The sequence below is a fragment of the Pteropus medius genome, unplaced genomic scaffold, assembly GCF_902729225.1.
Source record: "Pteropus medius unplaced genomic scaffold, Ma_sr-lr_union100, whole genome shotgun sequence".
In the NCBI taxonomy this organism is placed as follows: domain Eukaryota; kingdom Metazoa; phylum Chordata; class Mammalia; order Chiroptera; family Pteropodidae; genus Pteropus; species Pteropus medius.
The window spans coordinates 15,899,012-15,923,823 of NW_024340849.1; the positions used below are offsets into that span (position 1 = coordinate 15,899,012).

General features: G+C 36.3%; 1 protein-coding gene across 1 annotated transcript in view; it reads right to left on the minus strand.

The window, feature by feature from the left end:
* Nucleotides 1-2,975: 2,975 nt before the first annotated feature.
* Nucleotides 2,976-24,812, minus strand: part of DCC (DCC netrin 1 receptor) — a 983,855-nt gene continuing 962,018 nt past the window's right edge. The window contains exons 28-29 of the mRNA XM_039841340.1: nt 6,867-7,009; nt 2,976-3,370 (exon numbers count right to left, since the gene is read on the minus strand). Coding sequence (XP_039697274.1) covers nt 3,281-3,370; nt 6,867-7,009 — 233 coding nt within the window. The 3' untranslated portion in view covers nt 2,976-3,280. The remainder of the gene's footprint in view (nt 3,371-6,866; nt 7,010-24,812) is intronic.

Sequence of the window (24,812 nt, forward strand, 5' to 3'; positions counted from 1 at the left end):
GCCAGTGAGTGCCAAACTTTACAGTTTCTCAATATTTTCTGGAATGACACACTAAGCTCCTCAAGGCAGAGGACTGAACATAAATGTCATTTTGAACAACCCTTATTTTGAAGAGAATATTGTTATATCCAACCCCTGACAGGAAGCCTTAATAAATTCACCTCTTACATCTCTGGCTTGATATGTTTGTTTTTTGTGTTTTTTTCAGATTGTTCAATTGAACATGTACTTTATAATACCCAAATGTGCAGTTCCATTATTTAAATATTCTAGAAGCTTATAACTCTGTTTTACTTAGAGGTAGCTATAAACTGGTTTCTTATTGAATGTGAATCAGTAAGAAATATTTAACTTTTGGCTAGAGCATCATCCAAATATACTCTATGCATTTTGAGTTATCTCTATTCTTATGATTTTAACAAAGGCAGAAATTTCTAGAGGAAAGAAAATAGCTTTCTTATCTGTATGAAATACAAAAGGAAAATATCATTTTTTTTTTCAAGAGGCGGCTCTTGTTTGACAGTTCAGCACAGTGCAGGCTGAACACACCTTGCCAAGTTTTATTTTCTTCTTTTTCAGGGAGAAATGGGTCCTGGAGGCAGCACTGCTGGTTGGCTGGCCCGCATCGCCCCATGGGCGTCAGAGAGATTTATGAGCTTTAAGAGCCCTGTATGTTATGAGCTAGACTCGGAGTACGAGCAAAGTCGAGGCCATCTTGCAGTATTTACAGATTTCTTCTTGTCGGGAGATCAGAGACTAGGAAATTACAAAGTTACCTATAAACGTGGTAAGGCAGTTGTACACACTTGTGAACTGTTTGAGAGAGTGGGGAATGGAGTTGTGTAGAAGCCGTGGTAAAGTCATTGCATATTAAAATCACTGGGTAAAGTCATTGCATATTAAAATCATTGGGTAAAATCATTGGGTAATTCTTCTCTTGAGAGAAGAATTTTAAATGGATCCTTCTTCACATTCTCTACATGGAGCTAAGACTTATTAGCATTGCCAATTACTAAAATAAACCATTCTATTTGTTTAATGAAGAGTTTCAATAGCACACAGCAAAAAATACCTCCCGCTGAAAACAATGAGTATTTTCACATATTTTTTAAAAATGTTATTTCCTAAGTCATTGACTTTGACTAGAAGAATCTAGAATTTTGTGAAAATACTAGTTCTCTTGATTGTCCAGATACAGTCATTGGACTGAAGATGCGACTCAACCCCTGAAGTCTGAGATTTGCAGCCTTTTCCAAACTCAGGATGACCTTCCGTGGGTGTCAGATGCCTTTGGAGAATGTTCATTGTTTGTGAGTATTAGAAAGGGGAAGCCATTCTAGGACCTTGAGAAGGTAAGAGCGGCCTAATGAACATTTTCTTTTCTGAAGGAATGAATTCCTTCTGCAACATTCAATGTTATGTTGTGTAACGCCTTGTTCCAGGTCAGCGTAGGGCTGTCTACCTAAGTGCCCAGATGTCAAACAAGAGTATTCTGCCCCAAGAATAACGTCACATAGCTCTTCAGAAGGACTTCAAGAGAATCTTAGTAAACTGACAAGCACTCTTGTTGAAGGAACATTTCACAAACGGACCAGACTTTCTAATGAACAATTTGAACAAGCCCTCTCTTTGACATCAGATTTCCTTCCCGACATAAAACTGTAAAAAAATAATCTGAATTATTACTTCTGTTACAGTGCCATTTTGCTCAAAATATTTCATTCAGGGATTCATATTTAATTACCCACCTAATAAAAGGAGCTATTAGGTTGTAAAGATCCTATCCCTTCCATGCTCTTTTAAAATTATGACCTACTCAAGCTTGAAATCAAAGGCAGAGCTGAAAGGAATAATTCAGCTGAAACCCTCTTATTGGGTTTTCAAGTCGTCTAACTGATAAATATGCAAACTAGCTCTCTTTTGGCGATTCAGCTGCATAAACAGGGAATAACTCCAAATGCAGCTGAAAATTCAGAAACGAAAAGGGTGCGCTCAAAAGGTTCTTAATTTCACCTAGTTCCAAGCTGTAGATAAACATGGCAATATAAGTGTAAAATTCTAGCTCCCAGTGAAGGTACAGTTTTGAAAAGTAGCCACTGGAGTTATGTGACGGAAGTTTCAAGTGGCTTCTTCCCCTCTGCTTCTCTGTGGCTATGGGCAGGCTGGGGAGCGGGAGACGGTGAGGGGATAGAAGTTTTCCTTGATGACAGAGCCTGGTGGTTGCCACTTACCAATACTGCTCACTCTAAGTCAGTGAGGACCCTGTTGGAGAAGAGGACCCTGTTGGTCAGGAGGCCATGCTATGTGTGGAACTGGCCATCTTGCCCAAGGTTGGCTGCCAAGGAGAACTCAGGGAGGGACGAGGAGAGTAGGGAAGTCTTCCAGTCAGACTCCTGAGGAAGACGGCCTTAGTGAAGCTTTGAAATGTCATCACAGTGTGGTATGGCACAAAAGCCACCCAAATTGAAAAGTGTCCTATTACAAGCTTAAGCACATAATTACCATGTGTCTGAGAAGACTGCATATTGTATCCTCTTTCAGGAAATGGACTGCTGCTGGCAGGGTGCCAGCAGTTGCAAATTTTTATGTTCTAGTTCTCCGGACATAAATGTTAACCAAGGGTGAATTTACAAATACGTATTTGCAAAGATGGGTGAATTTTACAACCACTTGCTAATATCCAGCACTTGGGCAAGATGAATGACTGAGTTACAAAACATACGTGTTTGCTGCCTTTTGTTTGTTTACTTATTTACTTTTTGTGCTGTCAGGAAACCATCCAACCTTTTAGTGCTATGTACTGAGAGAATTCCCATGGGTGCTTTGTATTTTAAAATTGAAAACAAAATAGTGAGCTCGCACTGGTTTGCCATGGCATGGTACAGGCTTAAATAATGCACTTGCATTTTGTAAGACTAGATGTACACATAAGAGAATGATGGGCCTCAATGAAGGAAAACAAAAGCATTCATTACGACAGAGTCATCGCTGCAGTGGTGAAGACCCAGGACTATTCCAGCAGCTTCAACTTCGACATCTCAGGGGAGACGTGTCTGCTTTTGTTTAAGGACCCCATAGTCATCATTTTTAAATTCCTGATGCCTATGAAAGAAGGGATGCTTATTCCTTCTGAGCTGCTTCAGGATCTTCCAGGACGGAACAGTCCTGACGGTTGGCCTGTACACTGGGTAGAGTTCTTGGACACAGGTGTGCTGTTAATGGGTAATTGGTATGCTGCGAAGTTCCCGGAAAATTCACCTCATCGATTCGGCAATACACGTTAAAAGGCCGAGCCTGTGATGGCATTCAGTTGCTTCATTAGCCCTTCCAAACTTGCCATTTGTTCACTCAAATCATCCTGTTCATACACCTACGGAGAAAACGAGAGCAAAGAGTTAGTGCAGGTGAATACTGACACGGTCCTTTTACGAAGACAGAGCCACGTCCAGTTGGTTTACTCATTATTCTCAAGCATGACACAGTGGCCCATAGCCAGGGGCAGGTCTCAGAAGATAATCATCGAATGAGGGTGCTGGTAACAAAAGAAGCGCGATGAATGACTGCATACTGTTTCACCAACTTCATCCTTGTGACGAGGGAAAAGCTTTAAGAGTCAAAAAAAAAAAATCTTGTTTCGAATCGAGTTCTATCAATCACTAGCTGTGTGGTCTTAGACAAGTTAGTGAACCTCTCTGGATATACAGTTCTCAGCTATAAAATGTTGATAATAATATCTATTTCATAAGCTATTCTGAGCACCCTGCGGCATGTTTAATGCTAATCGCTGTGTCCCGACACAGTACACATTCAATATGTTAGGCCCTTTTCCTTTCCATTGGTCGCCCCTGAAGATAGGAACAGAATTTACATCACCAGGTGTCTTTTCTCTGGAACCTAACCTAGGCACTGTTTTTTTTTTTTTTTTCTTTTGGGGGACTTGATCGGCTTTGCCTTGACAAATGAGGGTTATGACTCCAGTTCATGTGGGGATACAAAATTCTCACCTCAAACCAGAGCTGGCTCTATGAATGGTTGTAAAGGTAACTTATGGCAAAATCTGACTGGTGTATTAAATGAAGAGGTTGAACTGCAAAATTTTAGTGACCATGGTTCTCTATAACTCTCACTTGCTGTGAGCTACTAGAACCATGTAATAAGGAACATGGCATTATTATTTATCATAGATCCTCTGGTCCCTAGTCTCAGGGATTCTGATTGAGCATGTGTACAAAGAATTAGAAACTCTCTCTCTCTCTTTCTCTCTCTCTTTAAAGCTTCCCAGGTAGTTCTGATGGTCGTTCATTTGGGGGAAACAAGGCTGTGGGGCTGTGGTGTTCATATAAATCCCAGTTCTTCTATATACTTGGTTTTCTCAAGCCTATCTCCTTATTTGTCATGGGAATAGCAAGCTTCCCTCACTGGAACCTGGGAGGATTCAGCAAGGCAGTGTTGGCGAGTAGTAATTGCCGAATAATTGTTAGTTTTTTTGTTTTCCTTTCTCAATATACCCTTTGTTTTGACTAATGCAGAACTGCCATACTTGATTATTCTTGGTTAGGTCATTTGTTTGGTTAAGTTAGTGAACTAAACTGAGGCCTGAGTCATGATTTCTAGCTCTGTGTAGGCCAGGAAGCATTAGTACCATAGTCAGAGTGTCTACTGAATGCTGCCAAATAAATACATGAAAACACTGGGGGAGACTGTATGAGAGGATCGCCACAAAGCCACTCTAACCACTAAAGAAGCAACTCAAAGCCATGGTATTAAACATTTACTATGCATCTTCAGAGCTTAATGGGGATTGAAAAGCAGCCAATTTGGTTCAAAAGACTGGTCTATATGTGACAAAGGAGGTTAAAGTGAGGTGATTAATTGCTAACTTCCTTCTGAAATGCTGTCTTAGATGTCTGGATGGCTGTTCATGAATTATCTCAATCTCATTGCCCAATACAGCAACTGCTAGCCACATGTAGCTATTGGATTTCTGAAATGTAGATAGTCTGGATTGAGATGTGTTATAAAATACACACCATATTCTGAACACTTAGTACAAAAAATGGGAAATGTTTTACTGACAATTTTTAAAATATAAATTACATGTTAAAATGATAACGTTTTGGAAATATTGGGTTACTTGAAAGATATTAAAATTAACCTCACCTATTTATTTTTATATCTTTTTATTGTGACTCCTTAAAATTTTTAAATTACACCCATGGTTCACATTATATTTCTATAGGTTACTGCTGATACAGATTATTTTTGCCATTTCTGTATTTCCTGGAATGTATACTCTTACTGCTCTTCATATTATACCTTTGGCTGTCACTCTTTAGAATCGACCTTAGATGTAAAAATGGGCCACTTGATATGATTCCTTATGAGATGAGATATATAAATTTAGGAGTTTGATCTGATTTGAGGTATGGCTAATAACTCTGAGACTAAACAAATATTGCGGTAAATAGCTATACCCTGACAAAGTATTACATTAGAGTCTTATAAACTTGAATCTTTTAAAAATATACAAAAAGCCTGTTAATAATATAACATACTTCTGTCAAACATCCACACACAAACCATTCACTCATGGCTTCCATGTAGTTAAAACATTTTACTGAAAACAATAAAATAGAGAAAAAAATTATTGTCCAAATGAGATGATTCTTATGTTTTTTACCATCTTCTTTTCTTCCTTCCAGTCCTCTATGTTTCAAGGTATCTGATATGTTAGTTCCTTAGACTTCTTTCAAATGTTTTCTCTTGTATTATATTCAGAAGCACTCTAGATTTTCAGAATTGCTGGCTTTAGGCAACTTTTTAATAAAATCTCTTTCACAGTATATTTTTGGAAGAATTGTTTGTCCCCTTAAAATTTAGATTTTTTTTTTCTTCATCGATTTTCATTCTGAACTTTTCTAATTTGATCATATTTTAGCTTCTACCCTTAGTAAACTTTTTCTCTTATTAAATAAATACACTTCCCCCTTTTATTTTCTAAATACGTTGGTTTTTCTTTTTTCCCTTAAATTCTTTCCTTCATTTCTTCATTTTGTATTTTCTTCTGAAGTCCATTATTTCTGCACTATTTATGATTTTAAAAGTGATGTGTATGATACTGTCGGAAAATTTCTCAGAGTATAGCTTTTTGTTATTATATTATTTTTTATTTTAAGGAATAACTATATAGTTTTAATTCCAGGTATGCCAAGGTATTTCATCCCATGGAAAGGAAATGTGCACACACATGCGTGCACACACACACAAACATATACACAAAACCCTCACTTGTCATTAATAGGTTCTATAGCTTACTGTACACACACACACACATACACAATACAAGTCCTCAGTCACATCATCATTATACGTATACTGAAATGATGTATAATGAAACCAATTTTACCATTGGCTAATTGATACAAACAAGAGTTAAGGTCCTATGGCATCTCACAACGTTATAACAAAACAGCTCAATGAAATGTTATTTGAAACCTGCTGTATATATTATACACAACACACACTATATACACGCACACACACACACACATAGTATATATATAAATATATAACCACATACACATATATACATATACACATATATATGGAAAGTCACACATTCTATAGCTATCTGCTTGTATTTCTAAGATTGACTTTATTTACTTTTAAGTTTAACTAAATCCCTCAAATAATTTTATCTCTAAATTTTTTTTTTTTTTAGATTCAAGTGTAAGAAAATAGAACAAATGACAATTAGAGCAACAATGGCCTGTGGTTAATGGAGAGCCCTGGTTGGTTTAGACTGAATTGCACAGTACTAGTCACTGCTTCGTGAGGCACAGCATGAATCTCAAAGACGGCCTTACATTGGCTGGATCCTCTGTTGGTTTGTGGCTCTCCTCAGATACTTCAGGGGCTGTTGGCACAGACACAGGAAGCAAAGGAGATCTTGCCTTTCCAGCCAACCCTAGAGAGGCTGTTTTAACATGAGTCTTAGGAAGAGTAGGCCCTGAAATAGAAAACACAGAGGAATGAAAATAATATCTAAACAGTCTGGGGATCAATCTCAAGCATGTAATAAGCCAAATCTGGTGGATTGGCATTGATTTTAGGTTTTTGTTCATTCTACAGTTTAGGGATGAATTCTGACACAATGAATGGGCTTATTTTATTTCTACTGAGTGGAAGACAAATTCTGATTTGGGCTCTCTTGATGAAGTCCCACCAGTCATGTGTAATTTCAAGAGGATTTCGGATGACGCTGTGAAAGGTTACCTGGGAGCTCTGGACTGCTCATCACACTCTGTGAAGTGCCATGTGAACTCTTTCGGTGCCAATCTCAGCTTTGGGTCAAAAGCACTATACCAACCCGCCTACATAAGCCCTAAAGTTTTTAACAGTACCAAGGAATATTTGTCCAGTTAAAAGAAATGTTTGCTCCAGTCTACAAATGAGTATTAGATATTAAAAAAAAAAAAAATCTTCCAATCTTCCATGGCTAACTTGATAGAATCTCATTACTAATTCTCTTTTGGAAAAAAAAGAGATATTATTCTATCCTGGTCAGTATAGTTTCTTTCAATAAAATACATCCTAATGTTCATGCAAGTCATTTTAAGAACTGCGGGTTTTCTACTAAATGACATTTCTGTCTGCTATAAACAATGGCTACCTTTTCTTTTTGAGCCTGAAATTTGCCTTATAAATCCTGCTTAGCTTTGAGCAGTAATATAACTTTGTCCCTATAGCCTAAAATAAAAAATTTACAAAGTCTTATGGAATCAGCTAGCGTTCCTCACATACCTGAGGACTTTTGTCATTCTGATCATCGTAACCGGGACCTCAGCATAGAAGGTATTGAACTGAATCACAGAAAGAAGTTTGCCTCAGTTCTTTTCTATCGTCACTGACGATATCTGAATTCCAACGATCCCAGTGGCATACTATGCATTTTGGGGGAAAAAGCTGTATTGACCATACTTTGGAAAATATAATTCTAGTTAATAAAATTTAAAAAAAAAATTCTACAATCAGAGAAATAGGGGGCATTTGCTTATTGGAAATGAATGCAAATAATCTAGTAGGCTGGCAATTTGCTATATGCTAAGCAAAATAAATGATAAATCCTAACAAAAACACCTTTTCTCATACCATGGCCTAGCATGTAATTCCTTCATATTTATATCGTTTCATGCTTTCCTTAACCTTCAAGGACCAAAAATCTGCAGATGGAATGATTTATCACTAGAGAGTGACCTCTAAGTCTTATACAAACAGTGTAATTTAAATTAACATTAATAATTTAATGTGATGAATAGACCGTTGGGCTAAAACAAAATAGCCATGGAAATTTGGTACTGACTGCCAATGTTACGAGTCATTTTGGATTTGTCATATATGCTCAGTTTTCACTTCTAATTTTCTCTGGTTGAACAATAGGCAAACCTTCATTCTTCCAGAGAATGAAATGCCAGCTGGTCTTCAAGGAATGCGAAAAAACCATTTGTATATCAAGCCTACCTCTATCCTTTTATCTTTTAGCCTCTAGCTATAAATGCAGTGTTCCTGGAGCCAACTTAGTTGTAAACCCAAATACAAAGGCAGGCACTAAAAACCCTGGCAGAGCGATGCGGTACAGTGGCCTTCCAGATGCTCCAATGTGTGTAATTCACATTAATACTGCAGATGATTAGTTAAGTAGAAGCACAAAATTTAAAGAGGAATTTTCACAGAGCACTGGTGAAGCCTGCGAATGGATCTACTGAGTTCCTACTCTGAGTTGCATTTTCTGAATTATGTTTACATTCCATTCTAGAATGTTCACAATGTTCTGAGTTTAGCTTAATTGCCATGGAAAGCTGTTCCTCCTAGAACATTCCATGAGCTACCTCTTCCTTCCCTATGTTTAATAAAGCAGTTGCATTTTAACAACACTTCCCGTATATATCTTTTACGTTTCTCGATATATTTTTGCCACAATTGTGACAGGTTTTCTTGATGACAAAACCTACTTATTACATTTATTTTTAACTTTTTAAAATAAACTATTTCCAAAAAAATTTTTAATTTAACCTTTAACCAAACATATGCAATGTGTGTCTAACATATATTGCAAATCAATTCACTTTAACTTAGATATCTGCAAAGAGAATGCCAAGAAAAATTAAATGGCACGGGTATAGCTTTTCATGTAGGAAAATCAAACAGGCTTGTGCCTGTTTTATATTAGGAAACATATAAAAATAAAGATTCTTTTAGAATTTATCAGAGTGTTCTATATAATGCCCTAATATTTATTTGAGTACTTTTTCTTGGAGTTTTGCACGTAGAGAAATTAAATTACAGTTCTCACTATAAAAACATATTCTGATGATATATTTTCTGCCCAGGATCCTAAACACTTGGGTAGATCCAGAGTGTATTATACTTGTCTGAAACATGGTTATTATGACAACATGATGCAGGTATGCCTACAGAGCACTACAGCTCAAACCCATTAGGAAGAAGATCATTATAATGATTGTCTCTAGTGTACAGGCAACAGTTATACATGTAGAACTGAGTGTTGAACAACATATGAGACACTGTGCATTTTACAAAAGGAATTGTAGACACTGTTTTGGCTCAAAGACCACACAAAATATTTAAACCTCAAGTGACTGCCTTTTCTCAAGTAATATTCACAGATTCAAAGAAACTTAGAATGTTGGAACCTCAGGGGCTCTCAGAGTTCATTGAGTGACCTTCCTTTATTCTGTTGGAGAGAACACTGAGGTCCCTGGAGATTAAGAGATCAAGGGAGAATTATTTTAATAAAATTTCAGTACAGGAGAAGAATGTAAATAGTCTCGTAGAGTTCATTATTGGCAAGGTTTGTCTAGTAGTGTACTATGTGGCCTTAAGTGTTTTTCTTTCCTTTTTCTGAATGAGAAGTTAAAGAACAGACTGTGAGGGAAATTTCCCAGAGAGATTTATCAACAGCCAATAAGACAACTTTGGTCTCAAAATTTCCCTTTAGAAAAAGGGAACAGATGTTTTAAAACACATATTCTCAGGAAAACATCCTGTGTTTGAAAGCTGACATGCTGGGTCAGCTCTTGGATGTGCACTAACTCCACCACTACTACACTGTTAGTATCTGGGTAGATCCAGCATTTTCTCAGACATTCTAAGCTTGGACACGGGTGAAGCCTGGGTCTCTACAAGCTCACCAGGCTGTGCTTTTCCCTTCTTTTGGGTATTTGTAGTTCACCATGTGTTACTGGCTTCTGTCCTGATTCTCTTGTCTGCATTCCTATTCTTCCACTGGTCTATAAGACATGCCTTTAATCCTTTACCTCATGCCTGAGACCTTACCAGTGACCTTCCCAAAAGCCTAAATCCTGAATGCATTTTCTATGCCACTGAAACCAAACAAACATCTTTATATAAAATAACCAGTTTCATGGCATGGACTCTGTTCAAGTGAGAAAGCAGAATAATAACCTTGCATTTGGATTAGTGATGGCTAGGAGCTTGGTCCAATCTGAAGAGGATGCTGGAAGCAATCTTTCTGCCTCTCACCTGCTGATGAATTGATATTGCTGGGAGACCATGAACACTGAGCCCTTTCTTCCTTATAGAATCTTCCTGGATTTCAGTTGCACATGGGGCTTTGCCAAACTTCCTCTGATGCTATCTGGACTTTTCTATATTGCCCTTGGAAGTCAATTTAAAAGTCACTTTGCTCTTGAAGCCCTGACCCCCTTCTTTGCATGCTTTTTCTCCATGGATGGGCTCGTTTAAGGTACGGTACACTTTACTGTGCCTGGTGGTGTTTCGACACACTGGAAGAGAACCATGATCCTACCTTCCCAAAGAACAAATGGAAACAGTACTAATTAGAAAACAAAACAAAACAAAAAACAATTTCTTTAAAATTAAGATATTAAACTCCTTTTCTTCAATGTCAAGAAGTGACAGAATTTTTGACAGTTTTTCCTCTTTTTGTAGACCTAGGGAGTAGCCTACAAAGAAGACTTCATATTGACTTCTTTGGAGAGTGGCATTACGTTGATAATCTAAATATGAATAATTTAAATGAAATGTCTACTAGCTTTATCAGACAGTAATATATGAAAGCAAAAGAAAAGGAAAGACAGAAATTAAAAGAATCCTTTCCATGGGCCCCAGCTGCTAATTTGATATAATCTTAGCCTAGCAGTCAAGATCCTCTGTGATCACTTCTAAATATGAAGACTTATCTCCAGAATGTGATCAAGAAAACCCATGTCACTTTCAGAGAGGAAGGTAAGCAAATGAGAGATGAGGGGTTACAATCTTAAAGACCAAGCTGATCTCCCTGACAAAAGGTTTTGGATTTCCTGGATTATTTCCTTCTTTCTCCCTTGATAATAAAATATGTATGATCTGCACAATGAATTCCAAGGACAGAATGATGATATATCTAAATATTGAGGCAGAGCCCTAGCCTGGGACTTAGGAGTGGCTAGGCTTGTTTAATTTTGTGACTTTGGCCCAATAACCTAATTTCTTTGAGTCTTGATTTTTTATATCTATAAGGGTTAAACAATTTATTTTTAAGCTATTAGCTACAAAAATTATACAAGGAAGGAGAATATAGCTATTCTAACTATACCGAACTTCACATTTGTATTTTTTTGTTGTTGTTCTCCTTAAGATTCAGGAAGCATGAGTTAATCCATTAGTAAAAATGAATCTTAAGAAATCTCCAGCAAGTAAATCTTTAACTCATAAGTTACAATAATTGGATTTTACACTGGTGTTTTCTAGAAAGAAGTTTTTTCTAGAAAATCATTTTCTCTTAAAATTATTAAAATTATTAATGAATTAACAAAGACAATGGTTGTCTTGCTTTTTTGATTTCAAACTAACAACAGACAGTTCAACTAGAAATAAGCAGTATTAAATTACTATGAGTTGAAATGATCCATGATTAATTGAAAGATTTAAATTTACAAATGCTCAATCTGAAACCACTATAGATTTCTCCCTACCCAGGGTGCATGATGAAGAAGTGTTTCAGGTGACCTGTAGGTGAAACACATGATGTTGATATGCTAAATAAATGGGTTTACACTGATATACAACTAATTAAGTGAGCATTGCTTTGGTTTTAATGCTACTCTTCTCAGCAGGACCCACTAAGCAGAGAAAATACAAATGATGCTGGAGTTGTGAGATGGCCGGCAGTGTGCATCAGGTGTAGATAAGCAGCCTCAGCAGGAATTTACTGTTTTAAGCTTTATTTTCTCAGTACAGTTATTAAACACTCCGTTTGCTCATTAGGTACATAATATATGACTGCCAGGTGCAGATTCCTGCTAGCATCTCCCTGCAGAGGGCTCTTCTCCCTACTAAAATGATTCTTAGTGAGAAATGTTAGATGCTGCCGCAGGAATGGAGTGAACAGTCACACCTGGTCAAACCTGAGGCTAGCGTGTAGCATGATTTTGATTTCAATATGAATTTTCACATTCTTGCTTACTTTTTTTTTTTAAAGTTCCTATCTCATTTTTCATTCTTCCACCCTTAAGAATAAAGTGAAAATGGGTAACTTTGAAGATACGTGGGTTCTCCTCTTTATCTCTGATTCACTCTGTGACAGCTGACAAATGAAACAGCCTTTCTTGGTCTAGTTTCCATGTGAACTATAATATTATTCTCACATGTTTTTATTATTAAGCAACTACTCTGTGCTCAGGTTGTCTGTGAAAATGTGGAAGTGTCATGCATGTAGTTGTATATACTTCTCATATGCAAAATGTTTTTGAGGTTCTGGAAGAAATAAGACATATGTATAGATGTGTATAGGGAAAACCTTGGGTAATACTCTCTACCTTTTCATGTTCACAAGTAATGGACAATAGAGAGTAGCTATGTTTATCTAGATACAATAGCCTCAAGCATTCTTTATAAGTGATAGAATTTCAAACATAAGTTTTGGCCTCAATTTTAAGGCATTTAGTCTACTATAAGTATTATATTTCAAAATAAGCATATTTAAATGCCAGTTCTGAGAACAGAAGCTTTGTGTTCTTCTGACTTACCTGTTTCTCTTCAAAGATAAAAGAAGCATTGAGGATATGTTAATGTGGTCTGCCCATCTCTCTTCCCTTTCTACTCTTCCCCAAGTGAGGTATAAGAGGGGACTACTCTGAGTTACAAGTAAGGTGACTTTCATTGGGTCACCTCTCTGTGCAGGTGAGAAGATAGAATTAGCATATGAAAGGTATTACTCAAGTTCTTAAACTTGCCTGCTGCTGTAACATAGAAGGCCCCCAACTCTCTGGCCTTGAACTTTCTGAAGGCTGCAGTTGTAAAGCAAATAAAGCAAGGCCAGACTCCACCAGGCCAGGTAGGTCTCTACTATCTGTTCTAACTCACAGCTGGTGAGCTCAGTAGTCTTGTCACCAGGGAGGAAGGAAGAGGCCTCCCAGCTACTCATACCCATTTCTTCCATAGGGCCATGATTCTCTGGGCTCCTTGATTCCCATTTGGTTATCAGTACTTTTCCCCTATTATTTCCATGAATTAGAACCCAGAGGAGAAAGTTAAGACTTAGGCACCCTTTCCCTCTCCCACAGGCAAACAAACGACTGTAATACCTTTGCCTACGTTGTCTTGCATGTTCTTCAAAACAAGAGTTTTAAAACATACGTTATTTTCCTGGGGTGGAAAGTCAAAGTTCAAAGAAGATAAAGGACTTGCTCAAAGTCACTCAGCTGGTAAGTGGGGTTTGACTACTATTATTGTTAAAGTATATGTCTTTCTTAGACGAAAACAAAACCAAAATAAAATCTATAACACAGGAACTTATGGAAAGCAGAGTGAAGTGGAGAAGACATGCTTAGTGCTGGAAAGGGAAGGAGAGAGTGAGGGAAAAGGAGAGAAGATGACAGTGACAGTGTGCGATGGAAGAGAAGTAGAAGAAAGAATAAATCAACATATCCCTGCTCACTTTTCTATCTTGATCCTAGGGAGACTTGTTCCTATCTAAGTGGTGAACCAATGCAAATATAAAAGTCAACATCTCACAGAAGTACAAACTTCTGATGACCTGGAAAAGAATAATAAGTATAGTACATGGTCTTAGAGTTTGCCTTTGTTTGAATAATGCAAAGGGTGAAAATTGTCTTCAAATACCTTTTCTCTTCTTGTACCCCTTCTTTTGAGATACTTTTCCCACACACAGTCCACACAGCTTTCTTGTTGCACACACCCCACATGAGCTACAAAGAGTTCTACATCTTCCCCACCCCCATGATAGAAAATGATCCAATAGTTTAACCTGTGACAAACTATAAGTAGCTCATCATCTTTTCCTTCTTTGGTTTGTTTGCATTTTTAAAGATAAATGATAGAAAGGGCTATATAAGGGCGCTTTTCTAAAAATGAGTCTCTGTCACCATTGAACCTGGGTAGGAGAGATGCTTTTGCTTCCTGGGACACTTTTCACATCTGATGCTGATATTTTTGCCATCTTTTTTCTGTAGGCTACAAGGCATCCACCTTACTGGCTTGAACAATTAAATAATAATCCAATAACTAATTTAATTCCTCCCCTAAGATAATACCAAGATCTAGTAGTCCCAATCATAATGACATGATTTATCTTAGTTCCATCTATTTGTGGTTTGTTGTACCTTCATACCTTTGTAAATAGGAATCTAAGTCTTGGATTTACTGGGCACATCAGAAGCTACCCAACAGTAAGTAAAGAAAATAGCGAAGTTTTCAAAATACTGGAGGGGAGGAAGTGACTCAGTGTGTTAGAAATGAGTTAAATATTGTCCCAGATAGCTCCAAATCCATGTAAATCCTGTATATAAGGGAGGTGTTTATTTTGCATTTTACAATGGGCAAAGGAGAGTCTTACAGAAGGATTTCAAAGGTGCTAGAATTGATAGTTATCCATGAAATTTATGTGGGGAAACAATGACTAAGCAAAAAATGGATATGAAGCCTTCCAGGACAAAAAACATTGTCTAATGTGTCTTTTTGTCTTTAGGACCTAAGTCGGCAACTAATTCATACAGATGGAACTGACGTCATACTCTGCGAAATTTGTTCCTGGAAACAAGACTGAGGCAGACAAAAACCACAACAAGCAGATGAGCCTACAGAGACTCTGCACTTGTAATCTGCCTATCCTCCTTCTTGATTTAGAAACCTCACATAATAAGAAAAGTTTCAGGAAAATCATCAATGTTTACGAGGAATGAAGTCATCAGGACAGTTCTGTAATTCTCCTTCTTCCTTGATGCTTCTCTGGGGTTCCTAGACCACATATTAAGAAATCACCAAAACAAACCAAAGACAAAACTACAAACTCTAAACATCTGTATTGCTTCCTGGCATGCTCCCAAAATTCAAGGTAGAAATATGATTCCACATTAGTCCATTACTCACTTTAAGAGGTCTCCTTGGACTTCCTGTGTTCTTTTGCATATAATGTCAAAGACATGGGGCCTCTCAATTTCATGGATATTCCAGATCATTTTTAGATAGTTTGTTATAAAAGAGACATTTGCATCCTGTTCTCAAATCTATTTTTTAATTTTCTTTCTAACTTTCTCTACCCTATTTGCAACAAGAAGCAACAGGAATGAGCACTTTATTTATAGTTACTGCAATTTAGATGTTCTGGGCTCCTAGGGAGAAAACTGTCAATTCTGTTCTTCATGGAAAATAGGATTAAAAATCCCTCCTTTATTATCTCATTTTTTTGATGATATACTAGTGATCGAACTTCAGAGAAACCAACTACACTCTCAGCTCTTAAAGGAACAAATGACACTGTGCAAAGTTTCCATATTATTCCATGAAATATCAGGAAAATGCAGAAACAGTACAGAAATCCAGACGTCTGTCTTACACAACTTTTGTACTTATGTACTCTGTGTAGAATGTCATCATGACCCAAATTCAGCCATATTTGTATGCAATAGATTACATTTCTGGTAAATATTTCACATGCTGTGTAAATATAATAATTTCCACTTTAAAAAATCAATTTACTTTGTAAATATTGGAAATATTTTCCTTCATAAAGGCAATTTGACTACCACAGAGGATTCTGTTTTTATAGTAAAGCCTTTATTATTCAGAATCAGATTTCTTCATATCCTGAAATTGTTTTTTATCTGCTTTCATATTTAATAGAAGTCATCAAATCACACACACACACACACACACACACACACGTATGCACACATGTATACATACACACATATAATCAGTATAACCAGAAATATAACTGTTAGTTTACATTCTGAGGTTAGTATACTACCAAAGTAACCCAATTTCTTCTAATTTTACATGTATATCCTACAGACTGACCAAAGCAAAACATGAACAGTATTTTCAAGGCAGAAGAACACTTCAAAAGCTCAAAGAAACTTAACTCAATGACATATAGTCATATATTTAAAATGTTTGCGACTGTAAGAGTTAAACACCTTTGCCACTCCACCACAAAGAACACTGAGGAAAACAACTTAAGTGAGATTACTGTTTTTGCCACTGACCAACTTCTTTCCTGTATTTTGCTGCCGTAAAATACAGGAGAGAAGGGGTGGTCTGTACTTGCACTTCAGCTATTTATTTATTCACCCTGGCTCTCAGTCGCCTGGCTTTTGCCCTCACCAATCTATACAAATGTCAGATATAAAGGTCATTAATACTCTCATAATTTTTCAGCCTAATGAGTATCTGCCCTGTAAACTTCTCTACGGGATTTGTTAAGTCATTATGCTTCCTCAGTTCTAAGAGTCATAGCAATCTCTCCAAATCAGAATACTTTTTATAAGTGATTTTATACAATTATTGTAGTTTTTATTTTTCCCCTTAAAATTATAAAATGAAATCAATTGTATGCTCCAAAGGCAATGGCATCTTTATATACTTGCTGAAGTGTCAGAGGTAAAGTGATCTATTGTCCACAATTTCCTTTGAAATGCATCAAACATTTAGATGAATAGATGAAAAGCATGTGGCAAAGAACTATGCAAAGATGTTAATTACAGAATCTAGGTAGTCAGTATATAGGAGTTCGCTGTATGATTTTTCTGAGCATTTGATATTTTTATAATAAAATATGAGAAGAAAAATCTATGGCAATCAAGGAACTATTATATTTAAAACTATCTTTTCCTCGAAATGCTCTCCCTCCTTGGCTTTTGTAACACTATACTATCATTGTTCTATCTCTAGTACCTGCTCTTTACGCCATCATAAAATGTAGATTGTCCTTAAATTTCGGTTTTCGAATTTGTTTTCCCTTCAAATTCTTTCCCTTGGAGTTGTCATCTAATTCTGTCTACTATATGCTAAAACTCTTAACTCTGAGAATGATTACCCAGTCTACACTTCAGTTGTGACTTCCCTCTAATGCGTAATGCTTTCCCATATCCACTATACGTTTCTACTTGGCTGTCCCACTACCCCTTCATGCCCAGCATTCTTCACTCTGTCTTCCATTCTCCCATTTCTTCTGAGGTGTGACCTCTCAGCTCACTTCCTACTTCCGCTTGTTTATAACCATGTTACCAAAGACAGGATTAAAACAACAGAGTCACCTTACCTTGGACCTCACCTTCTCCTTCATTCTTCATATCCAATTATTCACTCAGTCACCTGTTTCTTCTTATGGGCGATACCTCTAGCAGCTGTCTCTTCCATCTATTCTCACTGCCATCAATCTGCGTCACAACTTTCTATCCCAATCTTGGTTTACCATTTGATCTCCTCAAAACACTGCTCTGTTTTTGTTCATCATACTCTGCCTTTTTCTAGCTTATTATCTCACAATTGCTCTACAAATCATCCTTCCTACAAAGGCTGCTTTAGCTGCAGACTTTGAAAGCATCTTGTACTTTCTCATCTCTGGGTCTTTACTTACTCTGGTATACTTTAGTGATTCTCCAGCATTTGAGGAAGAGAATAAATATTATGGTCACGCAGAAGTAGACTTATATCCTGTTCCTACCTTTTAATAACTGTGACCTTGGAGATGTTATTCAATTCTTTAATGCTCTGGGTTCATCCCCTATAAATTGGCATGGCCTACTTTATAGAGATAGTGCAGGATTTAAAGAAAAGGTATGTGCAAAATGGCACTTTCCTCAGTCCTTAGTTTATAACTAACATAGAATTGGCAACTGATAAACATTTGTGTATTATAAAATGATTTCTATTGTACCTTGAGCTGTCCAGAAATGCAATTTCCTGAGAACAGTCCATTCCCCAAAGATACTAGTTAACTGAGATTTTATTCTTCATTATTTGCAGTGAAACTAAATATCAATAAAAAATTCTGAATAATCCTTGTCTTGCTGGACCAAGAAAAAGATCTCTTCATGCTGGCATAAGGGAAATTATTTTTGATAAAAATGTTTCTATGCAATGTTTCATAAACTCTTAAATATTCAATATATTCTGTAGCATGAGGGTTCTGAATATTTCATATCTATAAAATTATTGGAAGCTAGTTTTGAAAAATAGGCTGTAGGCTATATTGTACTGGGGTTATAAATAAGTCTATATTATCCTTGGATTTGAGACAACTATATAGATATTTATTCTAGTCCACCACTGAGAAATAAAACTTTCTCCAGTTGGATGTGTTGGGCCAACTCAAGTATGAAAAAATGTAATCAATACATATTGGAAAGGAAGCCAAAAAAGTGTGACAAAATAAAAGTCAATGGAAATGTAAATAATATATACAGAACACAGAAATAAAGTCAATTTTTTTCTTTTCCTCTTGTGAATGCATAAACTGGAATATTGTGTCATGGTTATAAATTCCATAGAAGAACATTAGAATACTTTTGGAAAAATAATTACAATGTAGATATTTACATGTTAACGAAGATGCCAAAATACAGGTTGAATGTTTAATATTTGTGACATACTATTCATAAATCGTTGGCATCCTTTATGTATATGTATTATAATATAGTTGTTCAGAAAACCAGGCTTTGGTTTCAGAAAGTCCAAGGTTCAAATCCTCGCCCTATCATTTCAATATAATGTGACACTGAATGAATTATTTTAGCTCTGATCCTAAGTTTCCTCATGAGTAAATAGGAAGAAATAATACTTTTCTCTTGGTATTTTTGTGAAGATTCACTGAGATAGTAAACTTAGGGCTGAGGGCTTGCTAATGGTGATTATGAGTAATAAAGTTTGCAAATGTTATCATCATGGTTAGAGTCAGTTCGTTTTTCCTTGAGTAGCTACCAGGCCCATATTAGCACTTATTAGGCTTCACTGTTTATATATTAAAGAATATTGAAAATTGGTGTCTGTCATGACAGTAATGTTGGTTTGGGAAGATAAGGCATGTAAGTGTGAAATATTTAATTAATATCATACTACGTAAAGAATAAGTAAGTAAAATCTGAGCTTTGACCCAGGAAGAATTAGAGAAGGTTCTGATTGTGTGACGTCTGGGAGACAGCAATGCAATGAAGTTGGAGGACAGAGGGATGGTGCCCGAGTGGTGAGTTTGGCCTCCGATCAGCTTTCAGTAACTGGATTCTGCACCATCTGTTTAACCGAGGAATTCAGGGAGAGAGGTTGAGTATGAGGCTTCTGTGCAGAACATTCTCAAACATTAAAAACATCAAGAGCCCAAGAAAAATTAATTTTTAAGTGCTTTACTCGGGTACGGTGTTTTCATTATTCCTCTCTCTGATCTGGAATGTCTCAGGTTAAAATACTCGTGCACTGGTAGGTTCCTGTATAGTACCTGTTTCCATTTAAATTCAGAAGATCTAATGGGGAAGGAGGACTTTTAACGTAAAAGAAAGTGTGTAGGAGAAGACACAGAAGGATGAGGGTGAGGGGAAAGAAGACTTTAATTGCTCATTTATTGAAGAAATGGGTCTTTTTTCTTTAAAAACTCTCATTTTTCCCACTCCCTCTTTACCACAATCGAGCCTCCTCAAACACATATCTACTCCTTAGAATTATTTTATATCCAGGAAATGATTTATGATGATATCTTTTAGTATATTATATAATACAATGTCTTCACTACATGAACATTTCTTTTAATTATCTCCCATTCTCTGTGATTTTTATTGTCATTATTCATATGTTCATTTATCCTCACTAACACCAGAAAAATTTCAAAATATATGTTTTATAGATTTTATATGCTATTCATACATATTTCAAAATATATGTTTTATATATTTTATATGCTATTCATACATATTTCAAAATATATGTTTTATAGATTTTATATGCTATGCCACTGGTCTCAAATTTTCATCGAATGACAAGTCATATAATTTGGGGGAAATATAAAGTGCTCTCCACTGCAAACTGGGCATGGGGTGCACAGGACAGGTTATGGTGACCCCCTTCAAACGACAACACATCTCAGTATCCCACAGGAGTGCATCTTCTGAAGAAAAATTATCATCGAGAGTTCTGGATTTTGTCTATCAGTTTTCATTTAGGCAATAAAAATAAGAGATAGTTTCAGAAGTGGGACCTCTTTTAAGACATGTATAAATACTAATCTAACCAATTCCTTCATCAGGCATTAAAACATGTACACAAAGGCACCAGGTGTTTCTACAGAAGATGAATAACAATTTTACAGAATTTATTTTGAGCAGGGCAAAAGTGTTTAGCTCTTAGCCTTAGCTCCTAACCTGGAAGGTTATCTCTGCAAAAGATTTTTTGAAATTGGTCTTGAAAAACAAACAAACAAACAAAGAAACAGACAAAAACCAAAGTGAAACAAAACCAGACTTTGGTGTTTACATTCCCTACCTGAGCCTAAATGCAAGGTAATAACAAAATGGCAGGTTAAGTGAGCCTTAACTTGTTACAGATAATGAACAATTTGAAACTCCAATGAAAGTTATGAACCTACTCACTAGGAAAATGCACACACACGTCAGACACACAGAAAAATGTGAATTTAACTTCAAATGAATTACCAAAGTTATGAGTTACCCACAAGCTCTCCCAGGTGAAAAATACATGATCTGTTCTAGAATCTCAGTATACTCAAGATGTGATCTACAGAAGGGGCAGCATCGACATCGCCTGGAATAATCTTAGATATGCGGAATCTCAGGCTCTTCTCCAGATTCACCAAGTCAAGACCTACATTTTAATAAGATCTGCAGGTGATTCCTAGGTGTCTAAAATTTGAGAAGTCCTGCTTTAGATAGTCATGTCCATGGAAAGTTTAAAATTAAACATTTACATCTCAAATCGCATTTGGAAATGAATCGTACTATAACAGTCTTAATAAAACACGATGCATTATTTGTAAAGGAGAAGACAAAGGCGTCAGTTAAGTTTTACATGTATTCAATAAGAAATAGCCTTTGACTTACTTTTAACAGCTCCCTTCCTGCTCCTCACTTCATACTCTTCTTTGCTTTGCTATTCTCTTTGCAGAGGGTTGGTGCAGAGAATAGTTAAGCCAGAAGTTAAAGTGAGATCTAGGAAATTCCATAGGCTTTAGTCACAGTAAATTGGTTCGTGGTGAGAAGCAATTCGGGAGATGCAGTGTTTATGAGCTAGAGGAAGTCAGGCATGTCACCACCTAATCTGTGCACCTAGTGGACATACATCCTTTTTGGGCTTGAGAAACAAACATACATAACAACTGGTGGAGACACTGATTAAGAAGTTGGAGGGGAAACGCTATTTAAAGCAGTTTGACAATTTAAAGGGGGTGGGTAGGAGATAGCTTCCTGGCTGTCAGGTGAATTTATCATTTCAGAAAGGCCTGTTCAGTTGGAAGAGGCCATGACGTGCTGTAGACTCAGCAAACAGTATGCAGACAGCTCTGAGCAGTTGTCCTGCACTTCTTTGCTCACCATTCTGTCTTCTGCGTGAGGGCCCATTTCATTGGCTGCCCCTTTTCTGTTGTATATACTTGTGGTGAAATATAACATTGGAGAGTTAGATCTGGTTTCACCAGCCATTGAAATGTTAAAATGTACTTTTAAACTCACTTCCACATTATCCCCCTGCTTCTTAATTTAAGGCATTGGAGACTTCCCTGGGCCAAATTTATAAGGCAATGTGGCTTCCAGATTGAATCAAATCAGAAGCTCCTGAATTCAGTGCTAACATTTTTAATTAGCATAATTCATATTTACATGCTTTGATTCCTTAAAGAAAATGAAACATGCCCTTTCCAGACTATATTTTACTTTTCCTATTTATACTTGTGGAAAATTGAAGCACAAAGTTAAATGATTTTCCCAAGGCTAACCCAGCCAACGAGCAGGGAGCTGGGTCCTAGCGGTTTTTCTCCAGTAAGTACTTTTCTAGTCACACTTTGCTCCTGCCAGTGAGGAGATCCAGAAGATTGGTGGAACTTTCCTTGTCACGTGGTAATACCGTCCCACATTTAGTTATGAACTGTGGTAGGCATCAGCTCAGATTTGTGTGCACAGGTAGCCTGTTTCTATTAATTAACCAAGGTGCCACTCCAGAGAGTAGCCAAAAAGCAAATAAACAAACAAATAACTATGATTTTAAATCAATTTCATACTTAGAAGGTATACTACACTAACACATTCTTGTAGTTTAATATATGAAGAGTCCATTAAAAATCATGACTCAGGTGACCATGGAAGTGGAAAATGCAAGCAACTGGATAAGATAATGGGAAAGGTGAACAAAATTTAAGAAGGCAATTTGGAGTAGATATGAAAAGAGCAGTCACTGAAAGTTCCATTATTCCTATAAGCCTCTATGTGCAATTATGTCATAATATGTCTCTTATTTGGAAATCAATTGGGCTTACTTATCATTGTTTTTCACCAAAAAAAAAAAAAAAAGCCTATTGAAGTCCCTTTTACCACAAAAAATAAAGGCATTCTCTTCTGAGAACCTCGACATTCTGGTAAATACATTCTGCCAATAAGAACATCAATCTTGCAAGCCTACGATGAAAGTCAACACTGTGAAACACACAAGATGTTTAATATGGCACTTAAATTCTTCGTTAAGTCTTTGCCAGTAAGATAAAAGTTATAAACATTCAGAAGTGGGAGCTTTAAATGTGCATCCTTTTAGAAATTACAGGTCATATCTTTAGAAATAGTTTGCTCATGGCTAAATTTTTACTTCATATTAATATCAAAGAGTTTTTTTATTTGTTTTCAGTGTGTTAGATTTTTCATAACACATTTTCAATAGTCCATTAACATAGGTTTATGTGAACACTTTATGTTTGTTTCAAAATGTCTCCCTGATCCCAAAGAAAGCAATTGGAACCTCACACTAACTGATAAACTATAGAGAATTCTGTCAATTGCTTAGAATGTTTATTAAAATGAAAATCTTCCTCTTACTCATACTATTTCCTAAAGCAAAGGAAAAGTACAGAGAAAATATCCACCCTATTTCTGCAATAGTTAAGACGGTTAGAATTTCATATGTTTCATGCCACTTAAAGAGGAAAGACTAATTTCACAGATGAGAATAAGTGGAATGGAGGGGAGGAAAGTCAATGCCATAACTGGCAAAAAGAAGAGACAGTCCACAGGACTCTCCTTCCCTGAGCCACACTCCCTCTTTTTATGAACAAAGTAAATGTCATTCTTCTCCACTGCACTATGAATGTCACTGCATGTCTGCTTATTTTCATAAAGTTAAGTTATTAAATAGAATTTCCAGGGATGGCAGTTTCATATTGTTTTTCCATTCTATGCAATTTAATTCAGCTTTAGCATAAGGTGTTATTCATAGTTTTGAACGCTTAGCATTTTATGGTCAAATCGTGGTGCATTTGGAAATAATTTAATCTTATCTGCCTTTATCATCAATATGTAATCCTTTTGCTGGCTCTCAAGTTGACTTGCTTCATCTATAATCATCACTAAACTTGAAACTGAAGACCTGAATTCAAGTTTTGGCTCTTACCTTTATTATTCTGTTCTGACCAATTCGACAAATATTTATTGAGTGTCCATTATGTGTAAGGTTTGCAAAAAGGTCTCCAAAATAATGACACATGATTCTGGAACAGTTACAAGTTATTCAATCATCGCTCTATCTATCTCTGCATCGATAATAGTGATTATAGTTACTTCTCAGGTAGGCATGAATTCACTTGGAAATGACCTAAATAAACTATAAAAGGTGAAAAAATTAAAGCATTAACTTTATTAATTTCACCTCAGCTGGTTTTTAAAAAAGCACTTTGATCTCCATGATAGTTCATAAATAACAAAATCTATACAGCAATAGTTAAGCATGTGACCTATCAGGTTCTTAGAAAATAGGAAAGAAATGTTTTCTGCTATAAAAACAACTTATTGCTCACTCTTTCACCCTTCTCTGTCATTCACAAGGCCACCCACTCCTTAGTATAAAATGATATGTTTTAAATTATGTAGTCTGCTAAGATTCAAAGTTGTGAAAACAGAATTTTTTTAAAAAAATTATGATTATCTAGATAGCAACTCAAAATTTTAACCTTCATGTTTACTTGTATGCTAAGTTGACAATTAACCTCAATTATATATATAATCTAACATCTTCTGGGGCAATATTTTCTCTTATTTTTTAATTAGGCAAAAGTTTTATCTCAAGGACTCAAATTTTGACTCATTTGTGGTCATTCACTCCCTCTTCTCAAAAGTTTTTTGGCAATTATAAAAAATACCAGCCATTCCTTTTTCACTCTCATTGGCCCTCACATTCTCTAAAGCACAATCTGACAGTATTCTCATGTGCCTTAACTTTTATCTCCAGTTTACACTTCCTTCTGCTCATCTTTATTTTTACTATTGGAT